Source organism: Heloderma suspectum, chromosome 2 (genome assembly GCF_057233095.1).
Source record: "Heloderma suspectum isolate Gila_16-S chromosome 2, 16-S_ref, whole genome shotgun sequence".
NCBI classification, from domain to species: domain Eukaryota; kingdom Metazoa; phylum Chordata; class Lepidosauria; order Squamata; family Helodermatidae; genus Heloderma; species Heloderma suspectum.
Window position 1 is genome coordinate 372884994 of NC_139459.1, and position 18665 is coordinate 372903658.

Below are 18665 nucleotides of genomic sequence, written 5' to 3' on the forward strand. Positions count from 1 at the left end.
GGCGCAGCTGTTGACGTTGAGCCAATCGGGCTGAGCGCCAAAGCTCGGCCCCTGCGACCTCTCGCTTGTGCCTGCGTCTGCGCCTCACGACTAGAAGTTCAGGTCGTCCCTCCCTTTCCACGCTTGATTCATTTCCTTTCGACTCTATGGGCTCAGATACAACCCTGACGCACCGCTGTTCCCACATCAGATCTCCAGGTGCACAGCCAGCTTCATGGCCTAAGGGACTTCCAGTGCCCCAAACTCAGCTCACTATCTCCTTTCAGCCTGCTTCTATGTGACATGAGGTGCGATCTCTATTTTTCTTTTCACACCCAGATAGCTTGCCACAGCGGAGGCTGGAGACTCTGATTTCAATGGGGCTGTGATTCCATTCTGTGTTTCAATCAGGACCAGCCAGAACTCTAAAGGAGCTATCCAGGATGCTGGACCCAGTCGTGGGGATAGGATTCAGCACCCTGGACAGCTCCTTTAGAGTTCTGGCTGGTTCTGGCTAAAAACCCAACCAGAATCACAGCCCCACCCAAAATGGGAGCCACCAGCCTCCAATTGCATGCTATTTCCCCTGGCTAGAGGACAGATTCACCCCTCTAACCACCCCCTTGCCTTTTTGAGCCATCTGAGCTCCCATGGTAGCGTAGCACCTGTTACTGGCTAATTATTTTAGTCCCCAGGGCAACATCATTATAGGTCCCAAACATTTTATTATAGGTTTCTTCCGTTCTTGCATTTTTCCTTGCTCTTCTATTTCTTTATTTACTCTTTATATATTACATTTCTATACCGCCCAATAGCCAAAGTTCCCTGGGCAGTTCACAACCATTGTTAAAAGTGCTGGAGTCAGAAACCAATGGAGATCTACTGCAAATAATGTAGAGATCTACCAGTAGGTCCCAGTTTAACTTTTGCCCTTGCTCTGGCAGAATTGTAACTGGCAGAAAGCAGGGGGGACCCCTCCGACAAGTGACTTACGGTTGTGTGGTAGATGCTGAGAAGTCCCCAGGAAGAAGAAACAGCAGCAGGAGAAGGAAGGTGGTTCCCCCCAGGATCTGGACCTTCCCCATGACGCTTCGGCAGGAGAATCAGGCGGAAGCCAAGGCTGGTGTCTCACGCCTCGTCCTGCTCCCTTGTTCACCAGGCTGTTAGTCCCTTTATGCTGGGTCTCTGCAAATGGCCCACAAGGCAGAGGAGACAAACGCTGGGACAGTACTGGTGCGGCTGAATGCTCCGAGTCACAAACAGCACACAGAAAGTCCCCTGGCAAGCAAACAGGGAAGGGAGGAGAAAATAGGTCAATGACAGCATTTATGCAAGGCACTGGCCTGTGTTTGAACCATCCATTCAGTTCCAGCATAACCTGGCAGAGGGTCGGAGACATTCCATTTCAATTTACAGTTATTCTGTAAACTGAAATAGAGATGGAGGGCAGTGGGGGGCGGTGGGAGAAATTCACTCAGTTTGCATTTTAATGCGAACTGACCGAATATCGCACTTTTGACCCGATCCACAAGCTGAAATTCGTAACACAAATGTGTGTGCTAAGGGGCAGTGTGCAAAAAATGCCTATGTTCATGAAAAGAATGGCCACCAATGCATTATATTGGGCAAACTGCATGCAAATAATGTTTCTATTAGACAACACTGCTGACACATATTAGGAGAAATACATACAAAAGTTCGCAAAGGTTGAGGCAAACTGAATTGAAGTTTGGGAAAAATGAGAAACGGAGAGAAACCCAAACTGACAAACTAATATGAATGTAAGAACTTCAGAAGAGCTGGATTAAACCAAGGTTCCATCTAGTCCAACATTTTGTTCTCACAGTGGCCAACCAGCTGCCCATGGAAACCCACAAAGCAGAACAGGAGTGCAATAGCACCCTCCCACCCATCTTCCCCAGCAACTGGTGTACAGAGCCATACTGCTTCTGATGCTGAGGATATCATGAGGACTAGTCTCCATTGATAGTCTTTTCCTCCAGGACCCTTCTAAAGCCATCCAAATTGGTGGCCATCCCAACATTTTGTGGCAGTGAATTCCGTACTTTCACTATGCGCTGTGTGAAGGAGCCCTTCCTTTTATCTGTCCTGAATCTCCCACCAATGAGCTTCATGGGGTGATCCCTTTGGGTTCTAGTATTATGAGAGATGGAGAAAAATGGCTCCATGTCCACTTTTCCTCACCATGCATAATTTTGTACAGCTCTATCATGTCCAGGGATGTCGTGAGAATCTGAGAAGGGGATGGATTCCAGCGGACTCTCCCCCACTCGTGCCACCCAGACCAGCTCGCCAAGCAGCCTCGTGCCCAGTGAATGGGTCCGGCAGCCTCGTGGCCCCTAAGTGAGCCGCCATTTTACATAAAAATGGCGGCTCGGGGATTTCTGGGACTCTGATTTTGCATAATTGGCAGCTGCAAAGGGCCCATTTACACAGCAGTGCAGGTGAGGAGCGACTCCTGCTTCCGCCACCTGTCAAGCCTCCAGGGTCTCCTTCCCCGCAAGGAAGGAGACCGCAAAGGCCCGACAGGCGGCGGAGGCAGGAGCCCCATGCCGCCTGCCAAACCCCTCCTTCTCCCCTCCTTGCAAGGGTCCTGCCTCAGTCATCTATCAAGCCTTCGGGGTCTCCTTCCTTGCAAGGAAGGAGGCTGTGAAGGCTTAGCAGGCGGCTGTCAGGATGGATTCTGAGCGCAGGGAGATAGCTAGCAGCTCAGATCCGGAAGAGGAGCAGCCAGAACTGGGGGAGGTTTCTCACAGGCCAGTTCAGATATGGGTAGGCGTGCTTCTCAGGTTCCCAGCTCCCCGATGGCTGGGCAGGAAGCTTCCTCCTTATCCCTCTCTGTGAGAAGCAGCGAGCAGGAGGAGGAGGGGCATGAGGCCTGTGGCCTAAGGGATGCCCGGCGGAGACACAGAGCTAAGGGAAACGGCAGGGGCAGAGCTCAGGGGTCAAACCGGGTAGCGATGCGTGAGAGGCTATGCAGGGGAGCAGCAGGCGAGGGGCAGGACCTCCCTCCCCAAGTTAGCATAGCCAGACAGCCGCCCTCTCAGACAGCGGGCAACTTTTGGCGATCCCATTTGAATCCCCTGGAGGCATTCCTGTCTGGCCGGAGAGTCTTCGAAGAGTTGCATCTGTATGAACCTGTGAATAATGAATTAAAGGCGTGAGACTGAAGCCTCTCCTTTTGTGTGTTTGTGAGTGTGTTAGAAAAAGGGGAAGTCTAGTGAGACAGTTGCATAAGCATAATCAGAAATAAACATGTTGACACAGTCGTGCTCTACTGGGTCAGCTAACGGCTCAGTCAGTTGACATGTCTTGTGGCTAACAGAAAATTGTAAAGGGGGGGGTATAAAAGATTTGTGCATGCTTAGCTCGGGGTCCAGACTGCTCTGCACCCGTTTTGCAAAACGACTAATAAAATAGTGTTGGATCCACTGCTGCCTGCCTGGCATCCTTTCTTTCAACCAGAACCAAGAACTTTTTATCTAACAAGTGCTCGAGGAAAGAGGGGGCCAAGGGAAACGTGACAGCGGCGGAGGCAGGAGTCGCTCCTCGCCTGTAGTCCTGCATAAATGGGCCCTTTACAGTCGCCGGCTATGCAACGTTACTTTTCCGTAGGACCTGAGCTGCCATTTTGTGCAAAATGGTGGCTCGCTGAGAGGACAGGCGGCCCCAGGGTGCTTGTCGCGTGCTCGCTGAGCCGTCCAGGGGCTTGTGTGGCAGCGGCTTGTCGAATGCCCAGGAAAACCGGGCACGGGTGAGTCCGTCCATCCCATATTATGTCTCCCCTTACCTTTTTTGTAAGCTAAGCAATCCCAGATGTTCTAACCTTCCCTTATAGGGGAGTTGCTCCAGCCCCTTGATGATTTTAGTTGCCCTTTTCTGCACTTCTTCCAACTCTGCAATATCTTTTTTTAGGTGCTGTGACCACAACTGTACACGGTATTCCAACTTTGATCACACCATTGATTTGTATAGGGGCAGTATGATGTTGGCAGTTTTATTTTTAATTCCTTTCCTAATTATCCTAACATGGAATTTGCCTTTTCCACAGCAGCTGCACACTGGGTCAACACTGACATCTTCATCCCGTCCTATTCTGCCCGTTTTGTTTTCTTCCACTTTCAGATTGTTGTAATCTAAAGTTCTTTCTGTCCTGTTCATGAAGAATTCTTCAAATTGCGGTACGTTCTTATAAATATAGGACTGAATGCAATTCTCACCTATCTCTACATCCCAGACTGATGTGCAGGTTGGGACGTTGTTATCCATTGGATTGCACACTTGCCTGATTGTTTAGAGACAGTTCTCACTTCAAAGAAGTAAATCAAAATGGATTTTAAAATGCATACTTTGAGAGAGAGTCTATTTAGAAAAGCAGTCTTAAAATAATTTAAAAGAAAGAAAAGAAAAATGAAATACCTTTAGAAATGTGTATTTGAAGGGAAAATACATTCAAAAATATGTATTTAAATGCAAATGTTTGAATGGGTTTTTTTTAATCCAGTAAAGTCTTTGCTGGATTAAAAAAACAAACAAAACCCATTCAAACATTTGCATTTAAATACATATTTTTGAATGTATTTTCCCTTCAAATACACATTTCTAAATGTATTTCATTTTTTCTTTTCTTTCTTTTAAATTATTTTAAGGCTGCTTTTCTAAATAGACTCTCTCTCAAAGTATGCATTTTAAAATCCATTTTGATTTACTTCTTTGAAGTGAGAACTGTCTCTAAACAATCAGGCAAGTGTGCAATCCAATGGATAACAACGTCCCAACCTGCACATCAGTCTGGGATGTAGAGATAGGTGAGAATTGCATTCAGTCCTATATTTATAAGAACGTACCGCAATTTGAAGAATTCTTCATGAACAGGACAGAAAGAACTTTTTTTAATCCAGTAAAGTCTTTGCTCATGGATCACTGCCTTGTTGTGGCGAAGGGGCTTGCGTAACTCAGTGAAGCCATAAGCTATGCCGTGCAGGGCCACCCAAGACGGACAGGTCATGGCAGAGAGTTCTGACAAAATGTGGTCCACTGGAGAAGGAAATGGCAACCCACTCCAGTATTCTTGCCAAGAAAACCCCATGGAACGTCTCACAAGGCTAAAAGAGATGACGCCGGAAGATGAGCCCCTCAGGTCGGAAGGTGTCCAATATACTACTGGGGAAGAGCAGAGGGTATTTCCAAGTAGCGCCAGAAAGAGTGAAGCGGCTGGGCCAAAGCCGAAAGGACACTCAGCTGTGGATGTGTCTGGTGGTGAAAAGAAAATCCGATGCGGTAAAGAACAATATTGTTTAGGAAACTGGAATGTTAGATCAATGAATCAAGGTATGAGATGGCAAGATTGAACATCGACATCTTGGGAATCAGCGAACTAAAATGGACAGGCATGGGCGAATTTAATTCAGGTGACCATCATATCTACTATTGTGGGCAAGAATCCCTTAGAAGAAATGGAGTAGCACTCATAGTCAACAAAAGGGTGGGAAAAGCAGTACTGGGGTACAATCTTAAAAATGATAGAATGATCTCAGTACGAATCCAAGGCAAATCATTCAACATCACAGTAATTTATTTATTTATTTATTTATTTATTTCATTTCTATACCGCCCAATAGCCGAAGCTGTCTGGGCGGTTCACAAAAACTAAAACCAAACAACACACAATAAAACAATTTAAAATATATAGAACATTAAAACCACAATATAACAATACAACCACAATAAAACCTAGCAGCAGTACAGGAGTTTAAAATACAGATTTAAAACAGCAAAGATAAAAATTTAGAAAGCTAAAATGCCTGGGAAAATAAAAAGGTCTTCACCTGGCGCCGAAAGGAGTACAATGTAGGCGCCAGGCGAACCTCACTAGGGAGCTCATTCCAGAGCCGGGGTGCCACAACAGAAAAAGCCCTCCTCCTAGTAGCCACCCGCCTCACTTCCTTTGGCAGGGGCTCACGGAGAAGGGCCGCTGAGGATGATCTTAAGGTCCGGGCAGACACATGTGGGAGGAGGCGATCCTTCAGGTAACCTGGCCCCAAGCCGTTAAGGGCTTTGAATGTTAACACCAGCACTTTGAATCGGTCCCGGAAATGGACTGGCAGCCAGTGCAGCTGGAAAAGTACTGGCATAATATGAGCTCGCAGGCCAGTCCCTGTTAACAATCTTGCTGCCCTATTTTGGACCAGCTGAAGTTTCCGGACTGTTTTCAAAGGCAGCCCCACGTATAACGCATTGCAGTAATCCAGACGAGAAGTTATCAGAGCATGGATAACTGTAGCTAGGCTATCTCTGTCCAGATAAGGGCGTAGTTGGTATACCAGCCTAAGCTGATAAAAAGTGCTCCGTGCCACTGAGTTCACCTGTGCCTCAAGTGACAGTTCTGGATCCAAGAGCACCCCCAAACTACGAACCTGATCCTTTAGGGGGAGTGCAACCCCCTCCAGAACAGGTTGAATATCACCTAGCCGGGCAGACGAACCACCCACTAACAGTACCTCCGTCTTGTCTGGATTGAGTTTCAGTTTATTAGCCCTCATCCAGTCCATTACCGTGCCCATGCACTGATTCAGAACAGCCACTGCCTCACCTGGTTTTGATGAGAAAGAGAGGTAGAGCTGGGTGTCATCCGCATATTGATGGCACCTCAGCCCACACCTCCGGATAACCTCCCCCAGCGGTTTCATGTAGATGTTAAACAGCATGGGGGATAAAACAGAGCCCTGTGGAACCCCATGGCACAATTGCCATGGCACAGAGCAATAATTCCCCAGCACCACCTTCTGGAATCGGCCATCCAAGTAGGAGCGGAACCACTGTAGTGCAGTGCCTCCAACTCCCAACCCAGACAACCTATCCAGAAGGATACCATGGTCGATGGTATCGAAAGCCGCTGAGAGGTCCAGGAGAATCAACAGGGTCGCACTCCCCCTGTCCCTCTCCCGGCAGAGGTCATCCCACAGGGCGACCAAGGCAGTTTCCGTTCCAAAACCAGGCCTGAAGCCCGATTGAAATGGATCTAGATAATCTGTTTCATTCAAGAGTGCCTGGAGCTGTCCTACAACCACCCGCTCAAGCACCTTGCCCAGGAAGGGGATGTTGGCCACTGGCCTATAATTGTTAACATCCTCTGGGTCCTCTGGGTAATTCAAGTCTATGCCCCAACCACTGATGCCGAAGAAGCTGAGGTTGATCGGTTCTATGAAGACCTCCAACACCTTCTAGAACTAACACCAAAAAAAGATGTCCTCTTCATCATAGGGGACTGGAATGCTAAAGTAGGAAGTCAAGAAATCACCAGGATAACAGGCAGGCATGGCCTTGGTGTACAAAATGAAGCAGGACAAAAGCTAATAGAGTTTTGCCAAGAGAACACGCTGATCATAGCAAACACTCTTTTCCAACAGCACAAGAGACGACTCTACACATGGACATCACCAGATGGTCAATATCAAAATCAGATTGATTATGTCCTTTGCAGCCAAAGATGGAGAAGCTCCATACAGTCAGTAAAAACAAGACCTGGAGCTGACTGTGGCTCAGATCATGAGCTGCTTCTTGCAAAATTTCGGCTGAAATTGAAGAATGTAGGGAAAACCACTAAACCATTCAGGTATGACCTAAATCATATCCCTGATGAATATACAGTGGAGGTGAGGAATAGATTTCAGGGATTAGACCTGACAGACAGAGTGCCTGAGGAACTATGGATGGAGGTCCGTAACATTGTTCAGGAGGCAGCAACCAAATCCATCCCAAAGAAAAAGAAATGCAAGAAAGCAAAGTGGCTGTCTGATGAGGCTTTACAAGTAGCTGAGGAAAGAAGGGAAGCAAAAAGCAAGGGAGAAAGGGGAAGATATATCCAACTGAATGCAGAGTTCCAGAGAATAGCAAGGAGAGACAAGAAGGCCTTCTTAAATGAACAATGCAAAGAAATCAAGGAAAACAACAGAATGGGAAAGACTAGAGATCTCTTCAAGAAAATTGGAGATCTCAAGGGAACGTTTTGTGCAAAGGCGGGCATGATAAAGGACAAAGAAGGCAGGGACCTAACAGAAGCAGAGGAGATTAAGAAGAGGTGGAAAGAATACAGGAAAGATCTTAATGTCCTTGATAGCCATGATAGTGCAGTCACTGAACTTGAGCGGGGCATCCTCGAGAGTGAAGTCAAGTGGGCCTTAGGAAGCATTAGTAACAACAAAGCTAGCGGAGATGACAGTCTTCCAGCTGAGCTATTTAAAATCCTAAAAGATGATGCTGTTAAAGTGCTGCACTCAATATGTCAACAAATTTGGAACACTCAACAGTGGCTGCAAGACTGGAAAAGGTCAGTTTACATTCCAATTCCAAAGAAGGGCAATGCCAAAGAGTGTTCAAACTACCGCACAATTACGCTCATTTCACATGCCAGCAAGGTGATGCTCAAAATCCTACAAGCTAGGCTTCAGCAGTATGCGAACTGAGAACTACCGGAAGTACAAGCTGGGTTTCGAAGAGGCAGAGGAACTAGAGATCAAATCGCCAACTTTCGCTGGATCATGGAGAAAGCAAGAGAATTCCAGAAAAACGTCTATTTCTGCTTCATTGACTAAGCTAAAGCCTTTGATTGTGTGGATCACAACAAACTGTGGCAAATTCTTAAAGTGATGGGAGTACCAGACCACCTTACCTGTCTCCTGAGAAACCTGTACGAGGGTCAAGAAGCAACAGTAAGAACCAGATATGGAACAACCGATTCGTTCAAAGTTGGGAAAGGAGTATGACAAGGCTGCATATTGTCACCCTGCTTATTTAACTTATATGCAGAGTACATCATGAGAAACGCCGGGTTGGATGAATCACAGGTCGGAATTAAGATTGCCGGGAGAATTATCAACAACCTCCGATATGCAGACGATAACACCCTAATGGCAGAAAGCGAAGAGGATCTAGAGAGCCTCTTGTTGAGGGTGAAAGAGGAGAGTGCAAAAGCTGGTTTGAAACTCAACATTAAAAAAACAAAGATCATGGCATCTGGCCCCATCACTTCCTGACATATAGAAGGGGAAGAAATGGAAGCTGTGACAGATTTTACTTTCTTGGGCTCCAAGATCACCGCAGACGGTGACTGTAGCCATGAAATTAAAAGACGCTTGCTCCTGGGGACGAAAGCTATGGCAAACCTAGACAGCATAGTAAGAAGGAGAGACATCACCTTGCCGACAAAGGTCCGTCTAATCAAAGCTATGGTTTTCCCAGTAGTAACGTATGGCTGTGAGAGGGGGACTATAAGGAAGGCTGAGCGCCGAAGAATTGATGCTTTCGAACTGTGGTGCTGGAGAAGACTCTTACGAGTCCCCTGGACTGCAAGGAGGTCAAATCAGTCAATCCTAAAGGAAATCAACCCTGAATGCTCATTGGAAGGACAGATACTGAAGCTGAAGCTCAAATATTTTGGCCACCTAATGCGAAGAGAAAACTCTGGAAAAGACCCTGATGCTGGGAAAGACTGAAGGCAAAAGGAGAAGGGGACGGCAGAGGATGAGATGGCTAGATAGCATCACCGATGCAATGAATATGAACTTGAGCACGCTCCGGGAGACAGCGCAGGACAGGAAGGCCTGGCGTGCTATGGTCCATGGGGTCACGAAGAGTCGGACACGACTGAACGACTGAACAACAACAACTGGGCCTCCTGTTTTATATGAAGATCTGCTCCAGAAAACATGGCAGCAGGCTAACAGAAAAGCCACACCTCCAGGCACGTGTCCGATCGATGCTGAATTCCACCAAAAACTCTGTGTGTGTGTATATGTGTGTGTGTGTCTGTGTGTGTGTGGCATTTGTCAGGGCAAGACCATTCATGACCCACCTAGTTGAATACAGCATACCGCAGGTGGGTCACCAAGCAAGCGCTCAATAACACCCTTGTTTCCTGCTTGGATCTGCTGCCCACCTGGAGAACGGGAGGGAAGCCCGTTCCAGCCCCGTCATCAGCCAGAAGACTCCCAGCTGCTGTGTATGAATGCCCTGGGGTTGTGTGTGTTGTATTATTTCAGTCTCCAGTACCAGAGGCGGTATGCCTGTGTACACCAGTTGCTGGGGAACATGGGTGGGAGGGTGCTGTTGCACTCCTGTCCTGCTTGTGCACTTGCCGTGGGCAGCTGTATGGCCAGTGTGTGAACAGAATGCCGGACTAGATGGACTTTTGGTCTGATCCAGCAGGGCTCCTCTTATGTTCTTAAAACAATGGAAATAGTTACAAAACTACATTTCACTCTTATATGTGAAAATGAGTGAAGCTCCGTAGTCTGCTTGAGACAGGCGGGAAAAGGGGCAGGGAGTGAAGAGCTGTGTGGGCACCATTGGAGGTCCTTCTGAGCACCACGTTGGAGACCCCTGACTCAGAGAGTAGGGGGTGAGAGGGGCAGCTTCAAACAGAGGTTGAAGTCAGCACCTGGGCTGCCCCAGGCATGCAGAGAGCGCCAGGGTTGATGCCGCTTGCCACATCACCCTTCCCTATTTTTAATTTTGAGAACCTTCCCTAGTGGCCACCCACTGGTGGCCAGGAATGTACAGGATTATAGGTGCTCATGGAATTATTTTTTACTGTAAAAACATATTATCCTTTTCCACAACAAAACGGAGCTTATACCTATGGATGTACGAGAAATGTCATTTCAGTTTGCAAATAACTCGGAAGTGCCTCATTTGCAAACCTGAACGGGAGTGCACCTTCTTCAAAAACGTCCACAAATCCCCAAACTTGCATTCATGTTCGCAAGATGTGCACTTTAAAAATGCGCACTTTTAAAAATGAACACGTGAAGCAATGCACACTTTTATAAATGCACCGTTTTAAAAGTGTGCAATTTAAGGTGTGCATTTTTAAAAGTGTGCATTTTTAGACATTTGCAATACAGATTTTAAAAAAATGCACGCTTTAACAAATTTGCATTTTTATGCTGAAGGGCGCAATCCTATGCATGTTTAGACAGAAAAAGTTGTACAGCATGCTGGGAGTTGTAGGACTTTCTTAAAAGTGCACCGTTTTAAAAGTGCACAATTTAAAGTGTGCATTTTTAAAAGTGTGCGTTTTTAGACATTTGCATTTTCACGCTTTTGTGTGCACTTTACAAAACGAACGCTTTAAAAATACAGATTTTTTAAAAATGCACGCTTTAACAAATTTGCATTTTTATGCTGAAGGGCGCAATCCTATGCATGTTTAGACAGAAAAAGTTGTACAACTCCCAGCATGCTGAGAGTTGTAGGACTTTTTTCTTTCTAAACCTACATAGGATTGTACCCTAAGCCAATGAGGGAAAAGCACAGAAATGCACACTTTTCTCATTTGAAATGTGCACTTTCTCTGTCAGAACAAACTGGAAAAAGAGGTCACAAAATTAGAATGGGAGCGAGCTGAACTGAGGTTTGAAGTGAAATGAAGTGAAATTCGGAGAATTTCGGTGAACTTGAGCACCCTTGGTTCTCTCATTCCTACTAATTCCCAAATCAATGTGTTTAGCATGAAGGCAGCAAAAGCAAACTCCTTTGTGTCCTGTGGTCAAGATGGTACTATGATTGAAGCAAACTTAAAATATGAAACTGCACATGCTCAGAGTATTTCTTCTTTTTTTAACATCAAGGTTGGAAAACAGGTTTTTGTTTGTTTGTTTTGCTCTATCATATCAGGAATGTAGAAGCAGTTGTAAAACAAGGAATGATGGTGAGGGGATGACGACAAGGGAAATGTGAGTTTCATACTTCTTGACTTAAGTAAGGGAGCAATCCTATGGCCTCTAGTCAGTGGCTAGATGGCCATAGGATATCTGGTTCTCCAGGAACTGACCTCCCCCCACTTCCGCACTGCCTTGGAGGCAGTGCGGAAGTTGGGGGAGGTCGGTTCCTGGAAAACCAGATATCCTATGGCCGTCTAGCCGCTGACTAGCAGCCATAGGATTGCAAGAGGAGCGCAGAGCGGCCAAACGGGGACATTCCTGGAGGGCATTCTGGGGTGGGGAGGGCGGAAATGCCTGTACAACACATCCTATGTGTTGTATAGCAGCTCCTCCCCTGCTCTGCCCTCCCACGGCTAGACAGCCGCAATCAGCTGTGTAGCAGAAAATGCAGGGTGGCTGAAGCACGGAGGGAATGATACCCTCTGAGCTTCTCCTGCCTTGCATTGGATAGGCAGTCACCTCCGAGTTTGGAGGCTGCCGCCCATCTGAATAGCATTGCTCCCTGAGTGACTAAAGCCACCTCCTGGTAGGGATGCTGGAGAAATTCGAGACAGACTAAAATGAGCTCAGATCTGTAAGAATATGACCTGTGGAATCCGCTATAGAGTGACCCCCTCAGGCCGCGCGGAGTCCGTGGACGTCTGGATTTTTTTTTACTTTCCCCAAATTCACACATATTTATTTGTGGGAAACTAAGCAAGTTTCTGCTGAGGAAAAGTGGAATGGAATGGGGGGAAATACACTAAACGTTATGTACTAAGGTAAATTATATAAATTGTTATGAAACCTCTTACATAATTAGTTGTGTATTTTTCCACATGACAAAAAAATATTGCATCTGCCTGTGATGGGACGCTGGAACAAAAGGTGCCTGACAATTCGCGAAACACAGACGGTGCGGATGTTACACAGCCCGTCCACCCCTACCCCCTGGTAATACTATTAAATTCAGGGTCTAAGATCACCTAGCCCCCTCTCTCCAAAGGTCAGAAAACTGATACTAGGAACAGATGAATCAGTTTCTCTCCGTTTCTCACTTTCCCAGTCTTCAGTTCAGTACATTTATTTATTATTTATTTATTGCATTTATACCCCGCCTTTTTTCCCTTGCAAGGAACCCAAGGTGACTTACATTATCCTCCTCCTCTCCATTTTATCCTCACAACAACAACCCTGTGAGGTGGGTTGGGCTGAGAGTCTGTGACTGGCCCAAAGTCACCCAGTGAGCTTCCATGGCCGAGTGGGGACTAGAACCCGGATCTCCCAGCTCCTAGTCCAACACTCTTGCCACTACACCACACTGGCTCTTGAACTTTGTGAATTCCTGCAGTCTTAAATTGGGTTCATTCTGTATGTTGAGATTTTTTTGTAAAAAAAGTTCAGATGAAAATGCATAAGCATTTTGGTGCATATTTCTCCTAATATCTGCATTTTTGTATGCATTCTTGCCAAAAGTATGCACATCTCTTGCAAGCAATTTTCTGAATCTAAATGCATCATTAACATTATTTCTGCTAACATACACAATTGGAGAACTCCATTACAAGATTCAAAATTGTGTGAATTTAGGTACGTTTGCATTAAAATGCACCCTATTTATTTTATTTATTAAATTTCTTAATCGCCCATCTGGCCAGTCACCTGGCCACGCTGGGCAATGTACACTGGTACAATTTAAAACAGTAAAATTATACATTAAAACATTATTTAAAAATACCCTAACCCACCCCAAATGCCCGCCTGAATAACCAAGTTTTCAGTGTGTGGTGGAAGCTCATTAAAGTGGGGGCAGAGTTCCCTAGGGAGAGAGTTCCACAGAGTGGGGGACACCACAGAGAAGGCCCTCTCCCTCATCCCCACCAGCCTAGCTGTCCTGGCTGATAGGACAGAGAGATGATCCAAGGCTGATCTTGTTGAGCAGCTGGTGTTGCTGGAGGCGCTCCTTGAGACAGGCTGGGCCAGAACCGCATAGGGTTTTAAAGGTGAAAACCAACACCTTGAATTTGTCCCGGAAAATAACTGGTAAACAGTGCAACTCCTTCAGCACCGGAGTGATGTGATCACGCCAGAGGCTGCCTTTAATCAGCCGGGCCACTGCGTTCTGCACCAGGCTTCCGAACCGTCTTCAAGGGTAACCCCACATAGAGCGCATTAGAGTAGTCTAGATGAGAGGAGACCAAGGCATGTACTACCCTGAAAGACTTTCTCCCCCATCCTTAGCTGACACAGACCTAGTTGCTTTCCATGAAGGCAGCACATCCTGCCACATCAGAATTTGGCTTGGACAACTCCACCTGGGAAGTGGCTCAGCCTTCACCTGGTTTCTGGATATGACCCAAGGAGTAAAAGGCCGAGCAAATATGAACAGTTCACATTTTGATTGAGGAACTGATCAGCAGAGAGTATAATCATTTACCCAGCCTGCCTTTTCTCGCTACGCAATTTTCTCTGGAACTACTTTATTTATTTATTTATTTATTTGGCCTTTCCATCAAAAAGAAATGGTGAGTTGTGGGGTGTGGGAGGGAGGGGGAATCCCCCAAAATCAGGCGGAGGGGCCTTCTGCAAGGGGGGTCCTTCCTCTCATGGGACATCCCTTCCTCTCATGGAAGGCAGACCCATAATGTTTGGGATGCCATATCCCAGCATTCCTGAGCACCGGCCATGCTGGCTGGGGCTGACTGGGGAGCTGAAGTCCAAAACATCTGGAGGGCGGCAGGGTTGGATAAGACTGCAATTAAGAGTGGAAGAGAATCCAGGCAGGCAAACTTTCGACATTCAAACAGTCGGCAGTGTCGGACAGAGAGGCGAGGGGCAAAGCTTTCGGTGGAATCAAATGGCGTCATTCTGCCAGTGGAATGGACACCGATGGCACATTGAATCCCCCTTTCTTTGTAACCCACCCTGTACCCCCAGATCTGCTCTGGAGGGTTGGTGGAAGCACACGTGAGTGTGGGAAATAATCGCTGGCATAATGTTTTGCTTCGCCCAGGGTTGTTGCACCTCAGGCCCAGAGACCCAGTTCAGTTTGCCTAGGGTTCCATTCTGGTCCTCTGGGGTTCCACCAAATGCCACCCCCTTCCCACCCCACCAGTGGTCCCCCCCCCCAACAGCCTGTTGGTTGGTGGTTCCTCAGCATTTGTGCATTCTACCCTCCCATTTTAAACACTTGAAATGCCTCTCCTAGGGGCTTAAAAAAGGGGGGGAAACCCCTCCATTGATTCCAACAGAGATGTTTTCCTGTTTTAACCCCCTCCACCCCAGTGTGTGTGAAATCTCATGAAAACAAACACAGGGTGGGGACGACTTAAATTCTCCTCCGCCAGACCCCTACAGTCCTGATCCAAATCAGGGCTGTGTGTGCTGACATAAGAGTAGAGACAGCTAGCAAGCAAAGCACTGCTATGTTTGAATAATATCATTTATAATAGAAATTTTCCTTTGCCGCCCCTCAGTCGTGGAATGACCTGCTGGGTGAAATGCGCCTCCTGACCCCTTTGAAGGTTCTTAAGCATTAAAGACTGTATTATTCCGGCAAGCCTTCCATTCATTCATTCATTCATTTCATTTCATTTCTATACCGCCCAACAGCCGAAGCTCTCTGGGCGGTTCACAAAAATTAAAACCAAACGGCACACAATAAAACAATTTAAAATATATAGAACATTAAAACCACAATATGACAATACAACCACAATAAAACCTAGCAGCAGTGCAGGAATTTAAAATACAGGTTTAAAACAGCAAAGCTAAAAGTCTAGGAAGCTAAAATGCTAAAATGCCTGGGAAAATAAAAAGGTCTTCATCTGGCGCCGGAAGGAGTACAATGTAGGTGACAGGCGAACCTCACTAGGGAGCTCATTCCACAGCCGGGGTGCCACAGCAGAAAAAGCCCTCCTCCTAGTAGCCACCCGCCTCACTTCCTCTGGCAGGGGCTCACGGAGAAGGGCCGCTGATGATGATCTTAAGGTCCGGGCAGGCACATATGGGAGGAGGCGATCCTTCAGATAACCTGGCCCCAAGCCGTTTAGGGCTCTGAATGTTAATACCAGCACTTTGAATCGGTCCCGGAAATGGACTGGCAGCCAGCTGGGAAAGTACTGGCATAATATGAGCTCTTTGTCCAGTCCCTGTTAACAATCTTGCTGCCCAATTTTGGACCAGCTGACGTTTCCGGACCATTTTCAAAGGCAGCCCCACGTATAACGCGTTGCAGTAATCCCGACGAGAAGTTATCAGAGCGTGAATAACTGTAGCTAGGCTGTCTCTGTCCAGATAAGGGCATAGCTGGTATACTAGCCTAAGCTGATAAAAAGTACTACGTGCCACTGAGTTCACCCGTGCCTCAACTGACAGTTCTGGTTTTTAGAACTCTTCTTCCTTTTGCTGACTTTTGTATACTGTTTTTAAGCTGTGCTGTTTTAAGTAGGGCTGTGCACCGCTTTGGCCTGAGGCCTGAATCCTGAGTCAAAACAGGCCTCCTCGGGCCCCTTCCAAGGTGAAGTAGAGGGGGCACGAAGCCACCTGAAGCAGATTGGGGGCTCTCCGAAGTGCTCGGTGTGCTTCAGAGCTTCGGCACCCTGGCCCAGCCACACCGGCACCTCCAGCTCCTTACCTGAGGTGACTCAGAGGAGTTGCCACCACTGCCGTCATCACCGCCCGCCACCACCAGCTCCTGAGCCCTGGACACGCACTGGATCTTTTTGGCGGGAGTCGCCATTTAAAAAATGGTGACTCCATGCAAGAACAGCCGGTGTGCGCCTGCTCTTGTTGCATGGAGTCACTGTTTTTAAAATGGCGACTCCCGCCAAAAAGATCCAACGCGTGTCCAGGGCTCAGGACCTGGTGGTACGCCCTTTTAAATCCTTTCTCTTTAAATGGATAGGATATTCCTGGGCTGCAGGAAGCCCAGGGGGCTGCCCTTTATCCTTCTGAGTGGCTGTGAGCTCACCGGGTGCCTCTGAGAGCTCCAACTGAATTGGGGGTGTGCGGCCTGAGTACTCCCAGCAGCTGAGTGGGTGGGACGCTTCAGTCTGTTTCCCGCCTCCCAGCTGAGCAGAGCAGAGCAGAGCAGAGCAAGCTGCTCCAGCTGGTCCAGGGACTACAGAAGCCGGCAAGCTCCCAGAGAGCGAGCGAACAGAGCGAGCGAACAGGGGGAGCGAACAGGGGGAGCAAACAGGAGTTGGCCAGGGGAGTTGCAGTGGTTGAAGAGACAAAGGAGACAAAGGAGACAGAGGCTAAGAGGTAAGTGGGTTGCAGGAAGCCCAGGGCGCTGCCCTTTATCCTTCTGAGTGGCTGTGAGCTCACCAGGTGCTTCTGAGAGCTCCAACTGAATTGGGGGGGGTGGCCTGAGTACTCCCAGCAACTGAGTGGGCGAGAAGCTTCAGTCTGTTTCCCGCCTCCCAGCTGAGCAGAGCAGAGCAGAGCAGAGCAAGCTGCTCCAGCTGGTCCAGGGACTACAGAAGCAGGCAAGCTCCCAGAGAGCGAGCGAACAGAGCGAGCGAACAGGGGGAGCAAACAGGAGTTGGCCAGGGGAGTTCGGCAGGGGAGGTCAAGGGGGAGGCCCATAATGTTTTTTCATTTTTTTTTCATTTTTTCATTTTATTTTATTTTTTAACTAACTTTTTTCCATTTATTTGTTTTGTAACACACACTTCCACACCAGTGGGACTCTGCTTTTAACCTCTACTGAGTAGAGGAACAGGCATAGGCTACTCTAGAACAATCACAAAGCTAGACACAAAAAGGGAAAAGAGGCAATGGAAGGACAGGACTCTCCAGTGGTGGTGACCTGCAAGGTGTGTGCAATGTTTGTTTTCTTGCCTGAGAACAACATGGCCTACACCTGCAACAAGTGCAAGTTGATCACGCTGCTGGAAGAAAAAGTAAGTGGACTGGAGCGGCGACTGTCGACCCTCCGGGGAATAAGAGAACACGAAGAGTTCTTGGACAGAATGGGGGAACTACAGCAGCAAAGGGAAGACCAGAAGCTTGAAGAGCAACAGGCAACAGCAAGATAAGGCAGTGGGAAATGCTGAGGTGAAGAAAAATGGAGTAGAGGATACTCCTTGGAAAAGGGTGACAGTTAGGAGAAGAACTAGACACCACTCTGCACCAGTGGAAGCAGTGGAGCTGTGGAACCAATTCCGGGTACTTGTGGATGAGACTGGAGGACGGCCTGCAGAGGAAGAATCACAGGGGAACCTACATGAGAGTGAGCAAGAGGCTGAAGGTCAGTCAAACAGAGGTGATGAAACCCAGGCCTACAAGAAGAAGAAGAGAAGAGTGGTGAGTAGTGGGAGACTCCTTGCTGCATGGGATCGAGACCCAGGTATGTCGCGAAGACCCGTGCCAGGTATGTTGTCTCCCGGGAGGACGGATTAGAGACGTGACAGAAAGGTTGCCTGCAGTCATAAAGCCCACTGACAGGTATCCCTTTCTTCTCATCCATGTGGGAACAAATGATACTGCCAAGCGGAGCTACGAAGAAATCATGTCGGACTTTGAAGCTTTGGGAAGAAAACTCAAGAATTTCCTTCCCAAAGAATTGAATACTTGAAAGGTTGTCACAGAGAGGAAGGCCAGGATCTCTTCTCGATCATCCCCGAGTGCAGGACACGGAATAATGGGCTCTAGTTACAGGAAGCCAGATTCCGGCTGAACATCAGGAAAAACTTCCTGACTGTTAGAGCAATACATGGAACCAATGACCCAGCGACGTGGTGGGCTCTCCCACACTGGAGGCGTTCAAGACGAGGCTGGACAGCCATCTGTCAGAGATGCTCTGACTTGGATTGCTGCATTGAGCAGGGGGTTGGACTCGATGGCCTTGTAGGCCCCTTCCAACCCTACTATTCTTTGATTCTATGGGTTGGGTTTGGGTTTCTTGGGCTTCCCTTACTTAGGAGGTGGCTGAGGAGTGAGCACCAGTGTCCTGTTTTT

The 18665-nt window shown here is 47.6% G+C and overlaps 1 protein-coding gene across 1 annotated transcript in view; it reads right to left on the minus strand.

Moving 5' to 3' along the window:
* Positions 1-1236, minus strand: part of LOC146356135 (alpha-2-macroglobulin-like) — an 84808-nt gene extending 83572 nt beyond the window's left edge. Inside the window, exon 1 of the mRNA XM_084831866.1 lies at positions 973-1236. Within this exon, the coding sequence (XP_084687992.1) occupies positions 973-1064 (92 nt within the window). The 5' untranslated portion in view covers positions 1065-1236. The remainder of the gene's footprint in view (positions 1-972) is intronic.
* Between the last annotated feature and the right edge of the window lie 17429 nt (positions 1237-18665).